The sequence below is a fragment of the Panthera uncia genome, assembly GCF_023721935.1.
Source record: "Panthera uncia isolate 11264 chromosome A3 unlocalized genomic scaffold, Puncia_PCG_1.0 HiC_scaffold_11, whole genome shotgun sequence".
NCBI classification, from domain to species: Eukaryota; Metazoa; Chordata; class Mammalia; order Carnivora; family Felidae; genus Panthera; species Panthera uncia.
Window position 1 is genome coordinate 4,111,363 of NW_026057578.1, and position 17,898 is coordinate 4,129,260.

Consider the following 17,898-nt stretch of genomic DNA (forward strand, 5'->3'; position numbering starts at 1 on the left):
TCTTATTTCAGCCCGTGGACACAAGTATTCTTGCCTACTTAATTTAAGAGGTTTCACTGATTCCAGTTGACCTACAAGGATCAGGACCAAAGATTTTCCCTACCTTTTAATTGGGAAATTCCGCCCCCCCCCCCCGCCCCAAAGACCCTTTCCAATTTCTTTGTTGGGTTTCATCAAGTCCCCCCAAGTTACAGCCCCTCAGGCACCCAAACTAGATGATTCTATCGCTGTCCCGCCACGATAGACCCTGCAAAACAAAAACAAAAACCAAAACCACGTACACAGCTGCATGCATTCACGAGCACACTGGTGCACACACACACGCACACACACGCACAGACCTGGCGAGGTCAGCTCCCTCACTTAGAAGCCAGCCCTGATCTCTCTATGCAGGGCCTGCCAGGTCAAAGGATGGGAGAAAGCTATTTGTCCATGGTGGACGACCTAGGCCCATCGTCAGGCTCCTATGAAGTCACAGTACTTTTCTTCAAACACCCAACACTCAGAGAGCCTGTCGCTCCTCTGTGAAATGCCGGTATGAGCAAGTGGTGGCAAAAAAATTCCCAAGCCCCTTTGATTTCCAGGAGGTATTTATTTTAGTGCACTCGCCACCCTCCAACTCAACGTTGTCCAGCACGACCTGTCCAGCCCACGCTTGCTGCTTTACCCAACCAGCCATCCCTGTTCACACTCTGACACTTCAATGAGGGACAGGGGGCGATTAATACTTCCTGGGCAAACGCTCAGCCCACATCCCGCAGACTCACACCTGCTCTTAACGGACATCCACCACGTTCTTCCTAATTGCAGGGGAGGGAGCCCTCTGAAAACGGGCACCAGTGACCCAGGCCTCTGGCTCAATCCACTTCTCAAATAATAAACACGAAAGCATTTGTCACCACTCTGGGCTATCGCTGGGACATCATAATACCTCTGTGTGGGCTACGTCCCGGGGTGGGGGGGTCTTAAATATGAATGGCCCCTCATTTCTTAGCTCCCCATTTAGACTTTGCTTCTGACGGTGTGTGTGTGTGTGTGTGTGTGTGTGTGTGCGCGCGCGCGCGCGCACATGTGTGTTTACCCATCATTCATTGTGCCCCAGTTTGTTCTGAAGCTTTGGTATGAAAAGCTCACGCCGAGATAAGAAGTATACAGAAGTGGGATTTCTCCCAACATGGAGAGAGTCTCGAGATCCCCTCCGGGAGCCCATAAGGATAGCAACAGACCCTTCCCCCCAGGATGAGAGAAGCTTTCAAAGGGAAGGAGGAGTAAAAGGGACAATGAAAGGTCAGACGCTTCCCAACTGGTGTCCCTGCTCACACTGGGGCCCCCAGGGTCACCATGAGCACGCTGGGTACGTGTGCAAATTAGGAGGAGGCGCCCATTTCCGCTGGTGGACTGTGACAGGGAGGGAGAGGGGAGCCGGGGCTCCCTGCTTTGGTCTGACAGCCCCACAGAGTGCAAGGCTGGGCAAACCAGGCAGCTGGACTGCTGGCCCTGCTGGCACAGTCCCCGCGGCCCTACACAGAGGGCCTGCCCGCGCCCTCCCCAGCCTGCCCCTGGGCTTCTCCCTAAAGAGGAGCCGATGGGTCCCCTGGCCCGACACACCCGTCCTGGTATTGAAGCCACTTGGAGCCGCTTGGACGACTGTTCCGCCAAGTGGGGAACAGGCCCGGCCGCTGGTGGGCTGCACGACTCCCTCTTCACGACTATGCGCCAGTTTGGTTTACAAAAGACCGTTCCTGCCTCAACTCTTCGCACACAATAAGAGCACAGTAGATGTGCGTCCCTCGACACCGAATGTCCACACGTGCCACTCCTTTTTTTTCACCTAGAAACACATTTTAAGGTCGCTTCCGTTGGCTCACAGACGGGGGGAGAATCGTAGAAGCCAAGCGGTTCAACGATGGCCCCCAAAATGGTACGTCCGAGCCCTAACTGCCAAACACGTGACTGTGACCTGACTTGGACAGAGTCTTTGCGGGTATAATTAAATTGAGACTCTTAGAGTGAGATCACCCTGGATTTGGGAGCGGCCCTAAACCCCACAACAGGTATACTTACAGGGGGATGACACGGGCGGCGGGGGGGTGGGGAACCTGATCCACAGAAACACAGGGGAGAAGCCCAGGTGTCGACAGAAGCAGAGGCTGGACAGACACAGCCAGGGGACGCCTGAGCCACCAGAAGCTGGAAGAGGCAGGAAGGCTCGTCCCCTACAGCCTTTGGAGAGAGTGTGAGGCAACCGGCCTCCACAACCGTGAGAAAATTAATCTTTGTTGTTTTAAACCATCAAGTTTGTGGCGATTTTTTCAGGTGGTGCCCAAGTGAGGCACCGCCCCAGTGACCGTCTCCCGCCTCCCACCGGGGCCCGGCGCGCACTGGCCCATCTGGGCTGTCTGCCCTCTCGGGAGTCTGCGTTCTTGCCCCCGAGCCCGTCCTCACCATCCGCCAGTCCAGAAAGCTTCTGTTCTACTCTCCCTACATCTGCGTTTCCGGACGAAACCCCTCGTCTCTCAAGAAAACTCCCCCAACGCTGACCTTGTCCTGTGCAGACAACGAAAACACCTATCACCGCATGCCCCACGCTCACTGGGCACTCAGCCCACGCCGGTTCTCACGGAGGTAGGCTTGTCGTGCCTGGCAGATAATGACAAGCGGCATTTATCAGCCGCCGTGGGAGCGGCACGGTGCCCAGTGGATCCTCGTGTGGAGCCACTGGGTAGGTAAAGCCTTCGTCGACGGCCTAGCTGTGCGGGCACAGACCCCCAGTGTGATCCGAGCGAAGGGCGAACAGCTAGTGTGTGTGTCGTCACCCGTCACCACGGCAGGGACCGCTGTCCTCTTCAGGGCAGCGTGCACGCACTGCTCAGCAGCATAAACGTGGCACCGGATGTGAGTCTCCCGCGGCAGCCTGGTTTCGCCGTCTTTAAGGTGCTGGGAGACCGCTGGTGGGAACGTTGTGCAGTCTGGGATAACTGGCAGAGTTCCAGGGGGTTCTGGTGGGTTCTGCGGGGGGGGGGGGGGGGGGGTGGAGTACCACACAACCAAATCCCTCCGGGCAGTTCCCCGGGCTGCATTGATGGAGGAGGAAAGTAATGGAGTTGGGGATGTGGACATCCACTGGAAGAAAGGGTAAAGCTGGGCAACCTGGGGCATTCCACCTACCGCCCCACCCCCGCCCCCTCCCAGCCTTTCCCACCTGATTTTAACCCCTGATGTTCCATAGCAAAGACAATGTATTTCCTGGCCAACCGGTGGAACAAATACTTACCTCGATTTAAATTCTCACCAAGAAAAAAAAATAAATTCTCACCAAGAAACAAGCCACAAGGAACCCTTGTCCTGGCCTACGGGAGAGGACTTTGGGGTCTGGGGGGTGGGGAGGGGGGGTGGGGGGGAGGAGGGGAGCACGAAAGAGCCACCCGCCTGCAGGGGGCACTGGTGCTACACAAAGGTGGAGGGGGAGGTGCCCCAGCCAACTCTCCCCAGGGACCAAAACCTCAGCCATCAGACATAGCCCAGGGTCAGCCCTTGAGCCAAAGAGACAATAACCAGCCACAAAAGGATGGTAATTCAGTCACTGCTGGCCAGATGGGACCCTGCAACCTTTCCACAGACGACCTTCATTTTTCCCAGTCGACACCTTGCAAACAAGACTAAGGCCGGGTGCGTTATTGCTGGGGAGGGGGAGAGAGGAGGGGGAACGGAGGTCCAGAGAAGCCGAGTGATTTGCCCTGATTGCCCAGTGATTACGGCTTAAAATAGTCCTTTTTCCAGGAAGCACCGCCCATTAGTTCATCCTTGGTTTGTTTCTGGGCATGACGAGGCGCCTCTGACGGCTTGCGTGTGAGCAGCTCTCGTGCGTCGTCGCCGCTCATCTTTCTAGTTCACATGGCCGCGCAAGCCCCCCGTGGACCCACCGCAAAGAATCGAGTGGACTTCCGTCTCAAAGACGGGGTCCCCAAGAGTTCGGACTCACGTTTTCGAGGTCCCGGGAGAATCTGCACGCAGCGCAGGGCCCGGCACACCTGGCCAGCGCTGAAGGATGTGTGCCCACTTCTCAATATCTCAGTGTTCTCCCCGCTACTTTGGGGTTACGGTGACTATCCCCCAGTTGTCACACTTGAGTCCTCACACCTTCAGGGCTCTCGAGGGCACAGCTGGCTGGCTGTTGCCCACCCTGCATCCCCAGCATCTGACGAGGGGCCTGGGCCCTTGCTGTGCCCAGTTGGGACTCACCTCCAAGGAGAACATTACCTGCCGTTTCTGAAGAAGGCTTCCTGGGGGTCCTGCGTGGGCCCAGGCCCTCGAGTGGGGGGAGGTGGCGGTCTTTCCTCAGCACCCTGGGTGGCCTGTGCAGTCCGCCTCCTCTCAGCTGAACGCGGCTCTGTAAGAAACCCCCTCTGCGCCTGTGGGACAGAGAAGCACACGTGTGGTGAACAGTCTTGAGAACGTGTGCCCGGAAGCCCACGCACAGACACTGATAAAGGCGACGCTCAGACAATGAACCCCAAGTCCCCGTGGGGCGCCTGGGAGAACACAAGGCCTCCACCTCTGAGCAGCCTGTCAGCTCGGAAACTCCTCGTCCTTCCTCCCACCGTCTCCCCCGCTATGACATGGGGCTAGATTGTTGTAGGGACTAAATGAGATAGTGCTTACGAAATTCTTTCCATGCGACTTAGCACAGAGCAAATGCTCAGCGAAGGTTAGCGGCTGTGTAATTAAACACCGAATCACATGGGCTTGACTGCTTAATAGGCAAGCTTCTCAATACAATTCCCTGCAATGACAGAAACGTTCTAGAATCCGCACTGACCAGTAGAGTGGCCACGCACCACGGGCGGCTACTGAGCATTTGAAATGTAGTTAGTGTTTCTGAGGAACTCACGTTTACATTTTATTTCATTTTAATGAATTTAAATCACCACGTGTGGCAAACGGCTACTGCCTTGGACACTGTGGGCTCAGAGGGTCTACTTTGGAAACATGGGCATCGTAGACTTGCCATGCGGAGAAGCCCTTCCAGGGGTCTCATCCCCAGAAACAGTATTCACATCCCAGTGGGAGGACACGACAAGGGTTGAGAAAGAAAATACTAGGGCTTACACTTATTTGTATCTAGACTTTCTTGGATCTACAGCTGTATGCCCTTTTTAATATACATAATACATTAGTGGAGTAAAATGAACATGTAATTCCTAGGTAAACAATCGTGCATTAGGCTACACAACCAAAAGCAGACCAGCGAGCTGGTCCCATGCCACCATTTTGCAGGCGAAAGAACCAAGACGCAGAGCAGCTGCCGTGTTGCCCTATGACACGCAAGACCGCGTAGCCAAGTGGGGCCAGACCCTTGACCCGGTGGCCCGCACCATTTCGCCCAGGCCGCCATCAGCGGTCAGCTCTTCGAAAAGACCTTCGCACTGCCTCTCCCTGCCCACTTAAGTAACAAGGACAGCCTCTCTTTTACAAGCCTCAGTTTACAAGAACCCTACTCCCAGACACTCTTCAGTCTGGGGCGAAGGTGAGGCGACCTGCTTGGCCATTTTCCTTTCTCATCTGTCTGAGCCGCTGCCAGCTTCCAGCTGCAATCCCCTAATCATCAGCGCCGCTCACAGAATTTTAAGTAAGATCTGCAGAATGCTGTATTCTCTTAGGAGCTGATTTTTATGGCACCAACGACGAGAAAGTGACTTTTTGTTCATCTTTCTGCAGTCTACGCGTTTGGGAGAGGCTCGGCTACCTCCCTGGCCTTGGACAGGAGCTGTCATCCCCCAGGGGGCCCTGCCTTGTTCTCTGAAGCAGTCGCCCCCGCTTGTCAAGACCACAGGTTCCTGGAAGAGCTATCTGAGCCAGGGTGGGGAGCTAATCACAAGCCCCAGGACCAGTCAGGGCTCCTGCTGGGTCCAGACAGAGAGTGATTTCAAAGTGTAGAGACAAAGGGAGGGAGGAGGGTGGGGCGATGCGGGAGAATTCTTCTCTGTGTGCTGTGGGTCACCTTTACCCCAAGCCAGTGGGTGACTGCCACAAGCCTGCAGACGTTAAGAAAGGCACAGTTTGAACTGCAGAGAGGTTTTGCTTTCGGAAAACGGCCTAGTGAGGGACTGCAGTCAATGAAAATAACTAGGAGACTGAAGAGTCCCAGCCCCTGAACCCAGCTCTCATTAAGGTGGAATCTGGGCCCCCTTTGGCCCTCATGGGACTGCCTTTGGAGCAGTATTTGATTTGGTCACGGTCACGGGTCTGCTTCTCCCGCCCCTGGGCTCTCTCAGAACGTTCTGCGTGCAGCCCCTCGTGGAGCGCCGTCCTCTGGGCACGGACACACCAGGTGTGGCAGGGGGGCAAGCCTGCACCATCACCCAGGCCTCCTGCAGTTTAGCGGATGCCACGAATGCCCGTCTCGACCGCCTCCCCCCACCGCTCCAGATGCTGGGGTGTTGGCTGCTGGTGACTCACATCTACCCCCTTCTCGAGAGGACTGCCCTTGGCTGACGGGAGCCATCTTGCCTAGAGAAACCTGGGAGAGCTTGCACACACCCCAGGAAGGGCCCCTGGCCACTGGCAGCTGCAGGGGGTGATAGCTCGGCCCCTGTGTCCCGTGGTGGCCACTCTCTAGGGCATTCCACACTCCAGAGCTCCCCGTGGGATCAGGCAGGACTGGACACTCAATGCCACACCCCGCTTAGTCCTTCCCTTGCCCTGGTCTGCTTCTCTCACTCCTGAGAGCCCTCCCTCCGCAAATCACCTGTCCAGGAATGCCCATCTCGGGCTCTGCTTCTAGGGAGCCCGACCCCAGACACGTGATTCGCATGTTTCCCGTCTCCTCTAACCCCCATTTGCCTATTTTCCCCCCAGAGACGCTCACTCAGATACGTCTGACAAACATCCTTGGATACGTGAGGATCCTTACAAATACGTGGTGTCACTTTTGTGCGTGACATTGTCCCACAAAGCCATGCTTTTTCTGTGGTTTTACTCAAGGCTACCTTTTTAAATCCTATCTAGGTTTCTGTATTTACGTCTAATTTGCTGTTAGCTGACCTGCAGAGTGGTTTACAGGGTTTTTAATAAGCTGTCACTTAAGGTCCAGATTTTAAATTGAATTCCTATATTCAGTGTACCCTCTGCCCTCTTGGTCTCTCCAGAGGTCTGCCTTCAAGAGCCACCATTACTGACACACGAGATCGGCACAACGTTTTTGTTTATAGGCCTCAAGGAAAACTCAGAAAAAAAAGCCTTCTTGCCCCGCATCCGCTCCAGTGGGGACACCGGTGCCTGGTTGGCCAAGGTCAAGAGCTCAGGGGACACCAGTTTTAACTAGAGTTCAGTGAGAAGCTCTCCAAAGGAGGCAGGGTGAGGTTTTTGAGGCCGGCTGAAAGCCACCGGCCACCCTGCCTCCTCCAACCACACCCTCCCCACCCCACACACACTCACTGCCCCTTTGATCAGCCAAGTCTGAGGGGCGGAAGGCGGATCCGAGGAGAGGGTCTTGCACGTTTATCCCGGGGGGGTGGGGGGAACATGTGCTGTCATATCATCCCTTTCGTTTCATCCCACAGGGAACGAAGCAAAGCGACCGGAAGTGGAGGCAAGCAGACCTCAGTGGCCCGCTAAGCAGAACACTGTGGTCAAAGCTTCCGGGGCCTTGGTGACTGTGACACAGGGTCTCAGCCAGGTGTGGTGGCAGCCACCACACCTCGTTTGTGTCTCCACCTCACCTCAGAGACCGTGCCATCACTCCTGAGAGCCCTCCCTCGTTGACCAAGGAAACTCGGTCGGGACTGAAGTGAGCAGGCCCCCGCCTCGGACAAATAAACGCCCGCTTTACAAGGAAAAATGTCATTCTCGGCGTCCGGTTTTCTCTCTGCACCGCACCTTCGATGACTCACATGTACCTTGGGGTCTGCAGTGCACGCCTCCCCCAGATGACCCCCAATGCCTTCCTCGCTCACGCCGACCCACTCGGGACTTGACAGCTCATTGTTCCGTTTGGCAGAAGCTTCACAGAACAAGCGTTTCGTGCTTCATACGGCACTGGCCACGGTTACAAATTAATCAATAAAATCCAATTCCATGGTCCAGCACTCGCTTTGGGCACGGCGGAGGCGCGGTCTGTGGGCACTCTGGATCTCTATGCCTCTGGTTAATGTCAGGGCAATTAGGCATCCAAGTACGAACTTGCTACATTTTTCCATTTCCACTCTGAAAACAGATCCTGCATTTTCTAATCTCTGTCCTTTAGCTCATGGACTTTCCTTAATGAAAACAACCTCTTCCATTACAGTGTGGTATTTGAAGTAGGTAACAAACAAAGAGACAAATGACATCTAATGGAGGACCCAGAGATGAACTGCAGGTAGGAGTGGGAAGTTAAAATACAGCAAATAGGTGAGAAAAAAAAAGGGGGGGGGGAATCAATCCGGAGGTCTGAAAGCTTTTTATATAAAGGTCCAGATAGTAAATATTTTAGATTTTGCCGACCACATACCATCTCACCACATATTCTTTACATATGTAACCTTTTAAAAACGTAAAAACCACGTCTAGCTCTCAAGGGCATACAAAAACAGGTCAAAAGTCGAGTTTGACCCATGGTCCATAGTTCTCTATATGGACAAAAGTAAAAATAAATCCTTCCTTACATTGATATGTATATAGAGAGAACACAGGGGAATATATTTCTGTGTTTGTGACACTGGGAGAGTGAGCGTAAGGAAAGACCTCTTAGGCAAGACCAAAAAGTAATGCTCGTAAAGGACAAGGCAGTTCCACCTATTACCAAAATATTCACCTTCTCGATGATAAAAAGAAGACCACTTCCGACAGGACAGTTGGCAAGTTCTCTGGCTGACTACTACCACACCCACCTTTATACTGAAAACAAGTAAAAATGCAGATTGAAGTATAAAAATGTTCAACACTTTATATTTCAAGTTCAAAACCCAAGTGAAAGCTGAAACCTAAAAAGAGAGTTTTCATCTTGAGAGCATTTGCCAAACAAACCAGGTGAGCTTGATCTTGTGTTTTTGTTTATTTTTTAATTTTTTTTTTAACACTTATTTATTTTTGGGACAGAGAGAGACAGAGCACGAATGGGGGAGGGGCAGAGAGAGAGGGAGAGACAGAATCGGAAGCAGGCTCCAGGCTCCAGCCCAGAGCCCGACGCGGGGCTCGAACTCATGGACCGTGAGATCGTGACCTGAGCTGAAGTCGGACGCTTAACCGACTGAGCCACCCAGGTGCCCCTTGATCTTGGTTTTTATGGTCTGGGGAAGGGGGGGCGGTAGAGGGAGCAGGATTCAAACCCAAACCCAGAACCTACCCTGGGGACCCTAGAGGCACCCAACGTCTGTACTCCTGCAAAAACTGAGACCTCAGAGGGCCGTACCCTTGATACAAGGGTGAATTAGAAATAAACACTCTATCCCCACCACCTTCCCCGGGGGACACTGAAAAACTCCACTCTTATCACTAAGTGACTAAGTGAAGGGGGCAAAAGTCTCTTCCGTTAATTTTATAACAATAAGACAGTCTTTTCATGGGTTTGCAATCTGAATTCACGGTACACATGACACAAAAAAGCCTAAAACTAAGAATTTTACTTAAAGTAGTGCCCAGTACATGCCTTCAGGCACCTAGTGGGTGGATGGGTGGGGGGGCATTACTGGAGAAACCTACCTCCAACCCAAGTCGCAAAGTTCCAGAAATCTCAGCTCACCATCAAAAATCCAAAAACAAATAAGGAAATAAGTTCCTGCAAGTGAGAATTAATACCTAAAACAGAGTCAGACGTGCCACAACTTTCTATGCTGGCATTATCAGATGTAAAAAATTAAGTGTGTTTTTAGAAAAGGTTGAAAATAAGAGCAAAGATTATAGAATTAAAAAAAAAAAAACTAAAATTCATATGGAACCATAAGAGACTCCAAATAACCAGAGCAATCTTGAGCAAGAACAAAAGAACAGGCAGCATCACACTTACTGGCTTTAAAATATATTACAAAGCTACAGTCATAAAAATATCATGGCACTGGCATAAAAATGGATACATCAACTAATGGAACATAACAGAATGCGATAAAGAGCCCAGAAATAAACCCACACGTCTATTGTAAGCTGATTTTCAACAAAAGCGGCAAGAACATACAATGGGAAAATGAGTCTCTTCACAAAATAGGGCCAGGAAAACTGGACGTCCACATGCAAAACAGTGAAATTGGACCCTTACTTTATATCATACACAAAAATCCAATCAAAATGGTTCAAAGACTTAAACTGCAACTGTAACACTCTTAAAAGAAAAACAAAGGGGGAAATCTTGATATTGGCCTTGGCAATGATTTCTTGGATGTGATATCAAAGGCAACAAAAACAAAAATCACCAGCTGGGACCACATCAAACTAAAAAGCTTCTGCACAGCAAAGAAAACCATCAACAAAATGAAAAGGCAACCTACAGAATGGGAGAAAATATTTGCAAACCATATATTTGAGAAGAGGTTAATACCCAAAATATATAAGGAACTTCTGAAACTCAATGGCAAAAAAAAAAAAAAAAAAAAAAAAAAGCCCGACTTAAAAAAAACAGGTAAACAGCCTGTTATGTATGTCAACCACACCCTGGGTGACTCAGTCAGTTACGCTCAGGTCATGATCCCACAGCTCATGAGTTCAAGCCCTGTGTCGTGCTGTATGCTGACAGCTCAGAACCTGGAACCTGCTTTTGGATGCTGTGTCTCCCTCTCTTTCTGCCCCTCCCCCACTTGCACTCTGTGTGTTTCTCTCTCTCAAAAATAAATAAACATTAAAAAACTTTTTTAAAATGGGTAAAATGAGTAGACCTTTCTCCATAGAAAATCTAGAAATGTCAGAAGACATACGAAAAGGTGCTCAATATCACTGATCATCAGGGAAATGCAGATCAAAACCACAATGAAAGATCACCTCACACCTGCTAAGATGTCTATTATCAAAAAAAAATAATAAAAATAAAAGATAGTAAGTATTGACAAGGATGTGGAGAAAAATGAATCCTTGTACTATGTTGGCGGGAGTTAGTACATCCACCATGGAGAGCAGTACAGAGGTTCCTCAAAAAATTAACACTAGACCTACCCCATGACCCAGCAATCACACTCTTGGGTATATACCCAAACAAACTGAAATGAGGACCTCAGAGAGGTAACTGCACACGCCTGTTCACTGCAGTACTGTTTACAACAGCCAAGATATGGAACCATGCCAAATGTCCATCAATGGATGAATGGATAAAGGTGTGGGATACACAATGGAATACTCCTCAGCCTTAAAGAAACAAGGAAGTCTTGCCATTTGCTGCAACACGGATGAACTTGAAAGATGCTACGCAAAGTAACGTAAGCCAGATACAGAAGAATAAACAGTGCGTGACCCCAAGTATCTCAGAAATCTAACACAGCCAAACTGATCAAAACAGAAAGGAGAGTGCTGGCTGCCAGGGATTGGAGGGAGGGGGAATCAAGGAGGTGCTGATCAAAGGGTAACACAGTTTCACTGTGTGAAAGATGAATGAATCCTAGGGAACTACCATATGCCACAGGGCACATAGTCAACAGTGCTGGATTATGTACTTAAAAATTTAAGAAGGTAGATCATATGTCAATGTTCTTACCCCCCCAAAAAGGAAAGAAACTTCTAGAAATTACAGATAAGTTAAAGACATCATATGTGGGCATGGTTTCAGGGTGTACACTTAACCTTCAAACTCATCAACATGTATACATTAAATATGTCAAGCTTTTACATATGTCAATCATAGCTCAGTAAAGAAAAGACTAGAGAGCAAGAGACTATAAAAAACGATCAAGCAGGTCTGAAAAATAATTAAGTGGAACTTCCTGGAAATAAAGCATAATATACACTAACAATTAAATTTAACACTCGACAGATCAGTAAAAGTTGGGGGGCAGGGGAACAATTAACAGGCTGTTGCAACAGTCCAGGGGCTTTTTCTTCCGACCAAGATGGTTTAACAGCAGCGAGATTTATCCTCCCAAAAAAAACAAAACAAAACAAAACAAAAAAAACAGGCAAATGAATAAAACAATGGTTTTCGAGACATGAGTCAAGTAATGAAGGCAGCATCCCCTGAGAGCAGAGAAACAAATGAGGCGAACTTTGTAACTGCTCAGCTTACCGGCGAAGAAATTTACCAGGTTCAGCACCATCTGCTGAAAAGACTGTACTTTCCTCCCTGAATTGCCTTTGAACCTTTGCTGAAAATCAATTGACCAAATACATGGGGCCTATTTCTATACTCTCTAACCCGTTCCATTGATCTATTTGTCCACTATGATGCAAATACCATTCTGCCTTGGATATCTTAGCTTCACAGTGAGTCTTCAAGTCAGGCGGTGTAGTCGTGACAGTGTTGTGCTGCCTCAAAACAGACAGACGAACACACAGTACTGAAACAATTACACGTCCACGTGCAAAGATAAGAGATTTCCCCTGTCACGTGACACAGAAGAATTAGGTGAAAATGGGCGGCAGGCTTGAGTGTTAAACCTAAAAGCAGAAAACATTAGAAGAAAACGTAGGAGAAAAACATGGATTAGGCAAAGATTTTTGTAGCGAAACCAAAACCATAATCCAGAAAGAATGGTAGGTGGACTTCATCAAAACTAAAAATATATGCTCTTCGAGAGACACTGTTCAGAAAGTTAAAAAAAAAAAAAGGGGGGGGGGTGCGCTTGGGTGGCTCAGTCGGTTGTAAGTGTCTGACCTCAGCTCAGGTCATGATCTCACAGTTTGTGAGTTCGAGCCCCACATCGGGCTCTGTGCTAACAGCACGGAGCCTGGAGCCTGCTTCCCGATTCTGTGTCTCCTCCTCTCTCTACCCCTCCCATGCTCGTGCTCTGTCTCTCAATAATAAATAAATGTCAAAAAAAATTAAAAGAAAAAAAAAACAAGGCATAGACTGGAAGAAAATATTTACAAGTCACATATCTGATGCAGGACTTACAACCAGAATATGTAAAGAATTCTCAAAACTCAACAATAAGAAAACAACCCATTTTTATGATGGCCAAAGGACTCGGACAGATACTTCACCGAAGAAGAAACATGGAAGACAAGCCCGTGAAAAGATGCTCGATGTCTTAGTCAGGAGGGAAGTGCAAATTCCAGCTTGTGAGACGCCGCCACGCATCTAGTAAAACGACTGAAGTGAAAAACAGGGCCACACGAAGGGTCGGCAAGGCCGTGGAAAGACGGGAAGTTTCACGTGGCTAGTGAGGGCGTGAAATAACGCGGCCGCTTCGGAAAATGTTTTGGCAGCTTACCATGAATCACACATCTCCCATATGAGCTAGACAGTCCACTCTTCGATATCACTCAAGGGCATGTAAAGTGTACATCCATACAGGTAAGAGTCTGTTCCTTTGACTTTTTTCTTCTTTGTTTGTTCATTTCAGGTGGGGGGTTGGGGGGGGGGGGAGTGATGGTGAAACAGGTGCAGGGGATAAAGAGCACTCTTACCCTGATGAGCACTGAGTAACGTATAAAGTGGGGAACCAGTAGATTGTATACCTGAAACTAATATAACACGGTGTTAATTATACTTGAACAACAACAAAAATAACCAGTTCAAAATTTTAAAAAACGAAATATATATCCACAAAGACCTGCGTATGGGTATTTATAGTTTTTGTGTCACAGCCTCAAACTGAAACAAACCATGAATGTCTACCGACAAGGAAATGTATCAATTGTGACATATCCACTGGATGGCTTAATACTTAGCGATAAGAAGGAACGAATTGATACACATGACGTGGATGAACCTCAAAATCATCGTGCTGAGTGAAAAAAAAGTCAGCCCCCCCACCCCACCCCCACACACAAAAAAGAGCACATATTGTGTGATTCCGTTCCTATAAAATTTTAGAAGAAGGGAACTACTCCATGGTTCCAGAAAGCACATCAAGGGCTGTCTGGGGAGGGGAGGGTGGCCGGAGGGAAGACGCATGGAAATTTGAGGGATTTTTGATACATTCATTATTCTGATTGTGTTGTTGGGTTTCACAGGTGTATACACACACCAAAACTTATCAAATTTTACACTTTAAATATGCATAACATTGAAATTCAATATACCTTAATAGAGCTTAAAAAAATTACTTAGGGGGTTGAGAAAATTCATAAAATTTTAAAGACAGCATCTAGATTTTCACACAGAAAGACAAGGTTGTTGAAAACAGAGGTTAAGACACGTAAAAGAGAAGATCTAAGATACGTTATTTCAGGGTTCCAGAAAGAGAAGACAGAGAACAGGGTAGAGACAATGTTTGAAGAATGAAGGCAGAGAATCTTCTAGGTAGACATCAATCCACAAATCACAAAAGCCCAAGGGACTCCTAATGGAATAAATAATAGTAACATATACCTTTATACATCAAAGTAAAACAATGGAACACCAAAAATTAAAAGAAGATCTTAAAAGTAGCCGGAGATAAGAGACCAGAGAGGAGTACGTGAATAGCTGACTTCTCCGCCACAAAATGGAAGCCAAAAGACAGTGCGGTGAGAGCTCTGATGTACGAAGAGCAAATGACCGTCAACCTAAGGTTGTACACCCAGAAAAAACAGTTTTCAACAAGGATGAAATACATGTACTTTCAGATTAATGAGAACTGAGATTCTTCTGCTCTAAAGGAAGTTTTCAGAAACATGTTTCAGACAGAAGAACGGTCCCAGAAGATCTGACATGTGAGAAAGAATGAAGGGGCAAGACATTTGCAATTATGTGGGTAAAACATATATAAATGGGCTTTTAAAAGACAGAAAATAGATGTGGGAAAATATCTGCAGTGTGTGTAATGGCAAAACACACGTACAAACCTAGGACATATACAGAATCCTACAAAGTCTGGATGCGCAAAGCATAAAAGCAAGCTAATAACAAACATCAGTAGGAATATGGGAGCAGAGCCAACCTTCACTTACACCTGGAGGAAATGTAAATTAACACACCCACTCTGGAGAGTGATTCAGTGATAACGTGTGAAGTTGAAAATGTGATTACCTTATAACCCAACAATTCCACTTTGGGGTGTATTCTTGGAAAACTTCTTGCATTGTGCTTAAGGAGGCATGCATACACATTCATTCGCTGCAAAGTTAGCAAAAAAAAAAAAAAAAAAAAAAATATATATATATATATATATATATATATATATATATATCTGGAAACCATTTAAATGCCCACAAATAGGGGAACGGACAATAAAATGCGTCATACTCATGCAAGGGAGCACGCTACAGCACTTGCATTGAATGAATTTGGTCCAACATGGCTGGATCTTCAAAAAGACAACACTGAGTTATAAAGCAAACTGAAGAATGATAAATTCGGTATGATGTTTATACACACCCCCAAGGGGCGCCTGGGTGGCTCAGTCAGTTAAGCATCTGACTTCAGCTCAGGTCATGGTCTTGTAGTTCATGAGTTCGAGCCCCGGGTCGGGCTCTGGGCTGACGGCTCAGTCTGGAGCCTGCTTCCGATTCTGTGTCTCCCTCTCTCTCTGCCCCTCCCCCGCTCATGCTCTGTCTCTGTCTCAGAAATAAATAAACATTAAAAAAAATTTTTTTAAATAAACATTAAAAAAATATAAAGACACAAAACAATCACATGTATTATTAGTGTATACACCGATTTGTAAAATATGAAGACACAGATCGAAACAATCAGTGCCAAATATGTAAACCTACATAATTATCTTGTTTCGTTTCATTTTACACAATATATAGTATACAAACTAATATTTTATTTTTTAGAGGCTCAGAAACAAATATGACAAAATATTAATATTTGTTAATTCTGGGCCATTACCTAGCAGTCTGTTATATATTTTTCTGAACTTTTCTGCATTTTCAAATGTTTTCAAAAAAAAAAAAAAAAAGGAGTAAAAGAGAATAGATACTCTGCGACACGAATTCCACCATTTGCTGTGACCTAGGGCCAATGGGGAATCCCTGCTACAGTGTTTCGTTTTCTGGTGAAAAGTAAGACAACTGAAGTAAAATGGGAGTGTGAATGAGAAAACAGACCCCTTTCCTGAGAACCCGCGAGCGGACGAACAACAGAGACGTTCGCGTACACCCACGTACGTGAGCGGGTAGACACGTACGTCCACGGATGCATACGTGCATATATACGGTCATACACATGTGGCTGGACAGACAGATGGACAGGTGGACGGTGTGGAATAATGACCCCTCCCTAAAAGATGCCCATATGCTAATCCCCAGAGCTGTGAGTAGGTTACCTTCCGTGGTAAAAGGGACTTTGTGAATGTGATTAAGGGCACAGACCCCATGATGACGAGGACGTCCTGGATTAGCCAGGTAAACCCAGCCTAACCACGTGAGTCCTTAAAAATGAAAGAGAGGCAGAAGGTCAGAGAAATGAAGCTGGACAGGAAGGAGCAGGTGCCTGAAGGGTGAAAAGGGACCCAGCCCGCCCTTGCCGGTTCAGGACACACACGAGGGGCCACCAGCCACGGAGCAAAATTCTGCCAACAACGCAAATGAGTAGGAAGCCCATTCTCCACGGGAGCCTCCAGAAGGAACGCGGCCCTGCTGGCACCTTGATCTTGTCAGGTGACCCCTTAATGAGCTCTGACCTACAGAACTTTGAAATAATACCCTGGGGTTGTTTAAAAACGCATCTACGTTAAACTGGTGGTTTGCTATAGCAGCAACAGAGATAGACGGTAGCCAGGTAGGTGGGCAGGCAGACAGCCCAAGCAACCCTTCACCAAATTAGCTTTTCGTTTGGTTATCTGCAGAGTAAGTGTATGCAAATCCTATGTTACTATTAACTTCTGTTACAAATTCGCCCTAAGTTACTATGTGAGAGACGGACAGATTTCAACACATTGAAGACAAAACACGAGCTCTGTGCGTGGCTTCCAGAACAGTGAGCTGAAGCACCTCTAGGCACCACCTTTCAGCATTTTCCCCACACCAGCACCGAGAGCGAGCGCCGATCCGGGTCTCTGAAGCTGGACCAAATAGGAGAGAGAAGCAGCACATTTCTCCAAAAAGCTCTATCATCTAACGATGCCACCCACCACCAGAAAATGGATTGGGTTTGACACCTCATGCGAGTCAAACGAATTGGTCATCTCCTTGATCAGATCTTTGCAGGCCAAGTGCCATTGAACCAGTGGCTTCATAAGAAACTTGCCTTTAGAAGGAACTTTCTTAGAAGGCCAGCATCATATTCCCCTCCGAACACCTCCCCAGACATGCGTGTCCTTCACTAAGAGGACCATTCGTCATGAATGATCTGATGCAACGCACTGGGTCAGAAAAGTCAACTGGTTGCAACTCTAATTCCATTAGCTGGGTGAGCCGGGGAAAGCTGGGCCTGGCAGACACAGCCTGGGGTGATCCTGTAGGTCACGCCTTTGTGTAATCCTCTCCTCTTGAGGATTTGCTGATGCAATTAAAGTTTCTAATCAAAAAGCAGATTATCCTGGGTGGGCCTGACCTAATCAGGCAAGCCCTTCAGAAGCTCTAGAAGTCAGAGACAAGGCAGCAGAGGCACATTCTGTCTCCACTGCTGGTCTTTAAGAAACAAGCTACCACAAGGGGCACCTGGGTGGCTGAGCCAGCTAAGCATCTCTTAGTTTCAGCTCAGGTCATGATCTCACGGTTTGTGAGTTCAAGCCCCGAGTCGGGCTCTGTGCTGACAGTGTGGAGCCTGCTTGGGATTCTCTCTCTCCCTCTCTCTCTGCCCCTCCCCCACTCACACGGTGTCTCTCTCAGACAAATAAACAAACTTTAAAAAAAAAAAAAAAAAAGGCAGCAGGAAGCTACCATGAATTCTATACCTCAAAAAAACGAATT

At 48.0% G+C, this 17,898-nt stretch overlaps 1 protein-coding gene across 2 annotated transcripts in view; it reads right to left on the reverse strand.

Annotated features, from left to right (window-relative positions):
• The window catches only part of ZNF831 (zinc finger protein 831), a 93,841-nt gene that overhangs the window by 41,762 nt on the left and 34,181 nt on the right, over positions 1-17,898 (reverse strand). For both annotated transcript variants that reach the window (XM_049650533.1, XM_049650531.1), the window contains exon 4: positions 4,261-4,412. In XM_049650533.1, the coding sequence (XP_049506490.1) occupies positions 4,261-4,412 (152 nt within the window). The remainder of the gene's footprint in view (positions 1-4,260; positions 4,413-17,898) is intronic.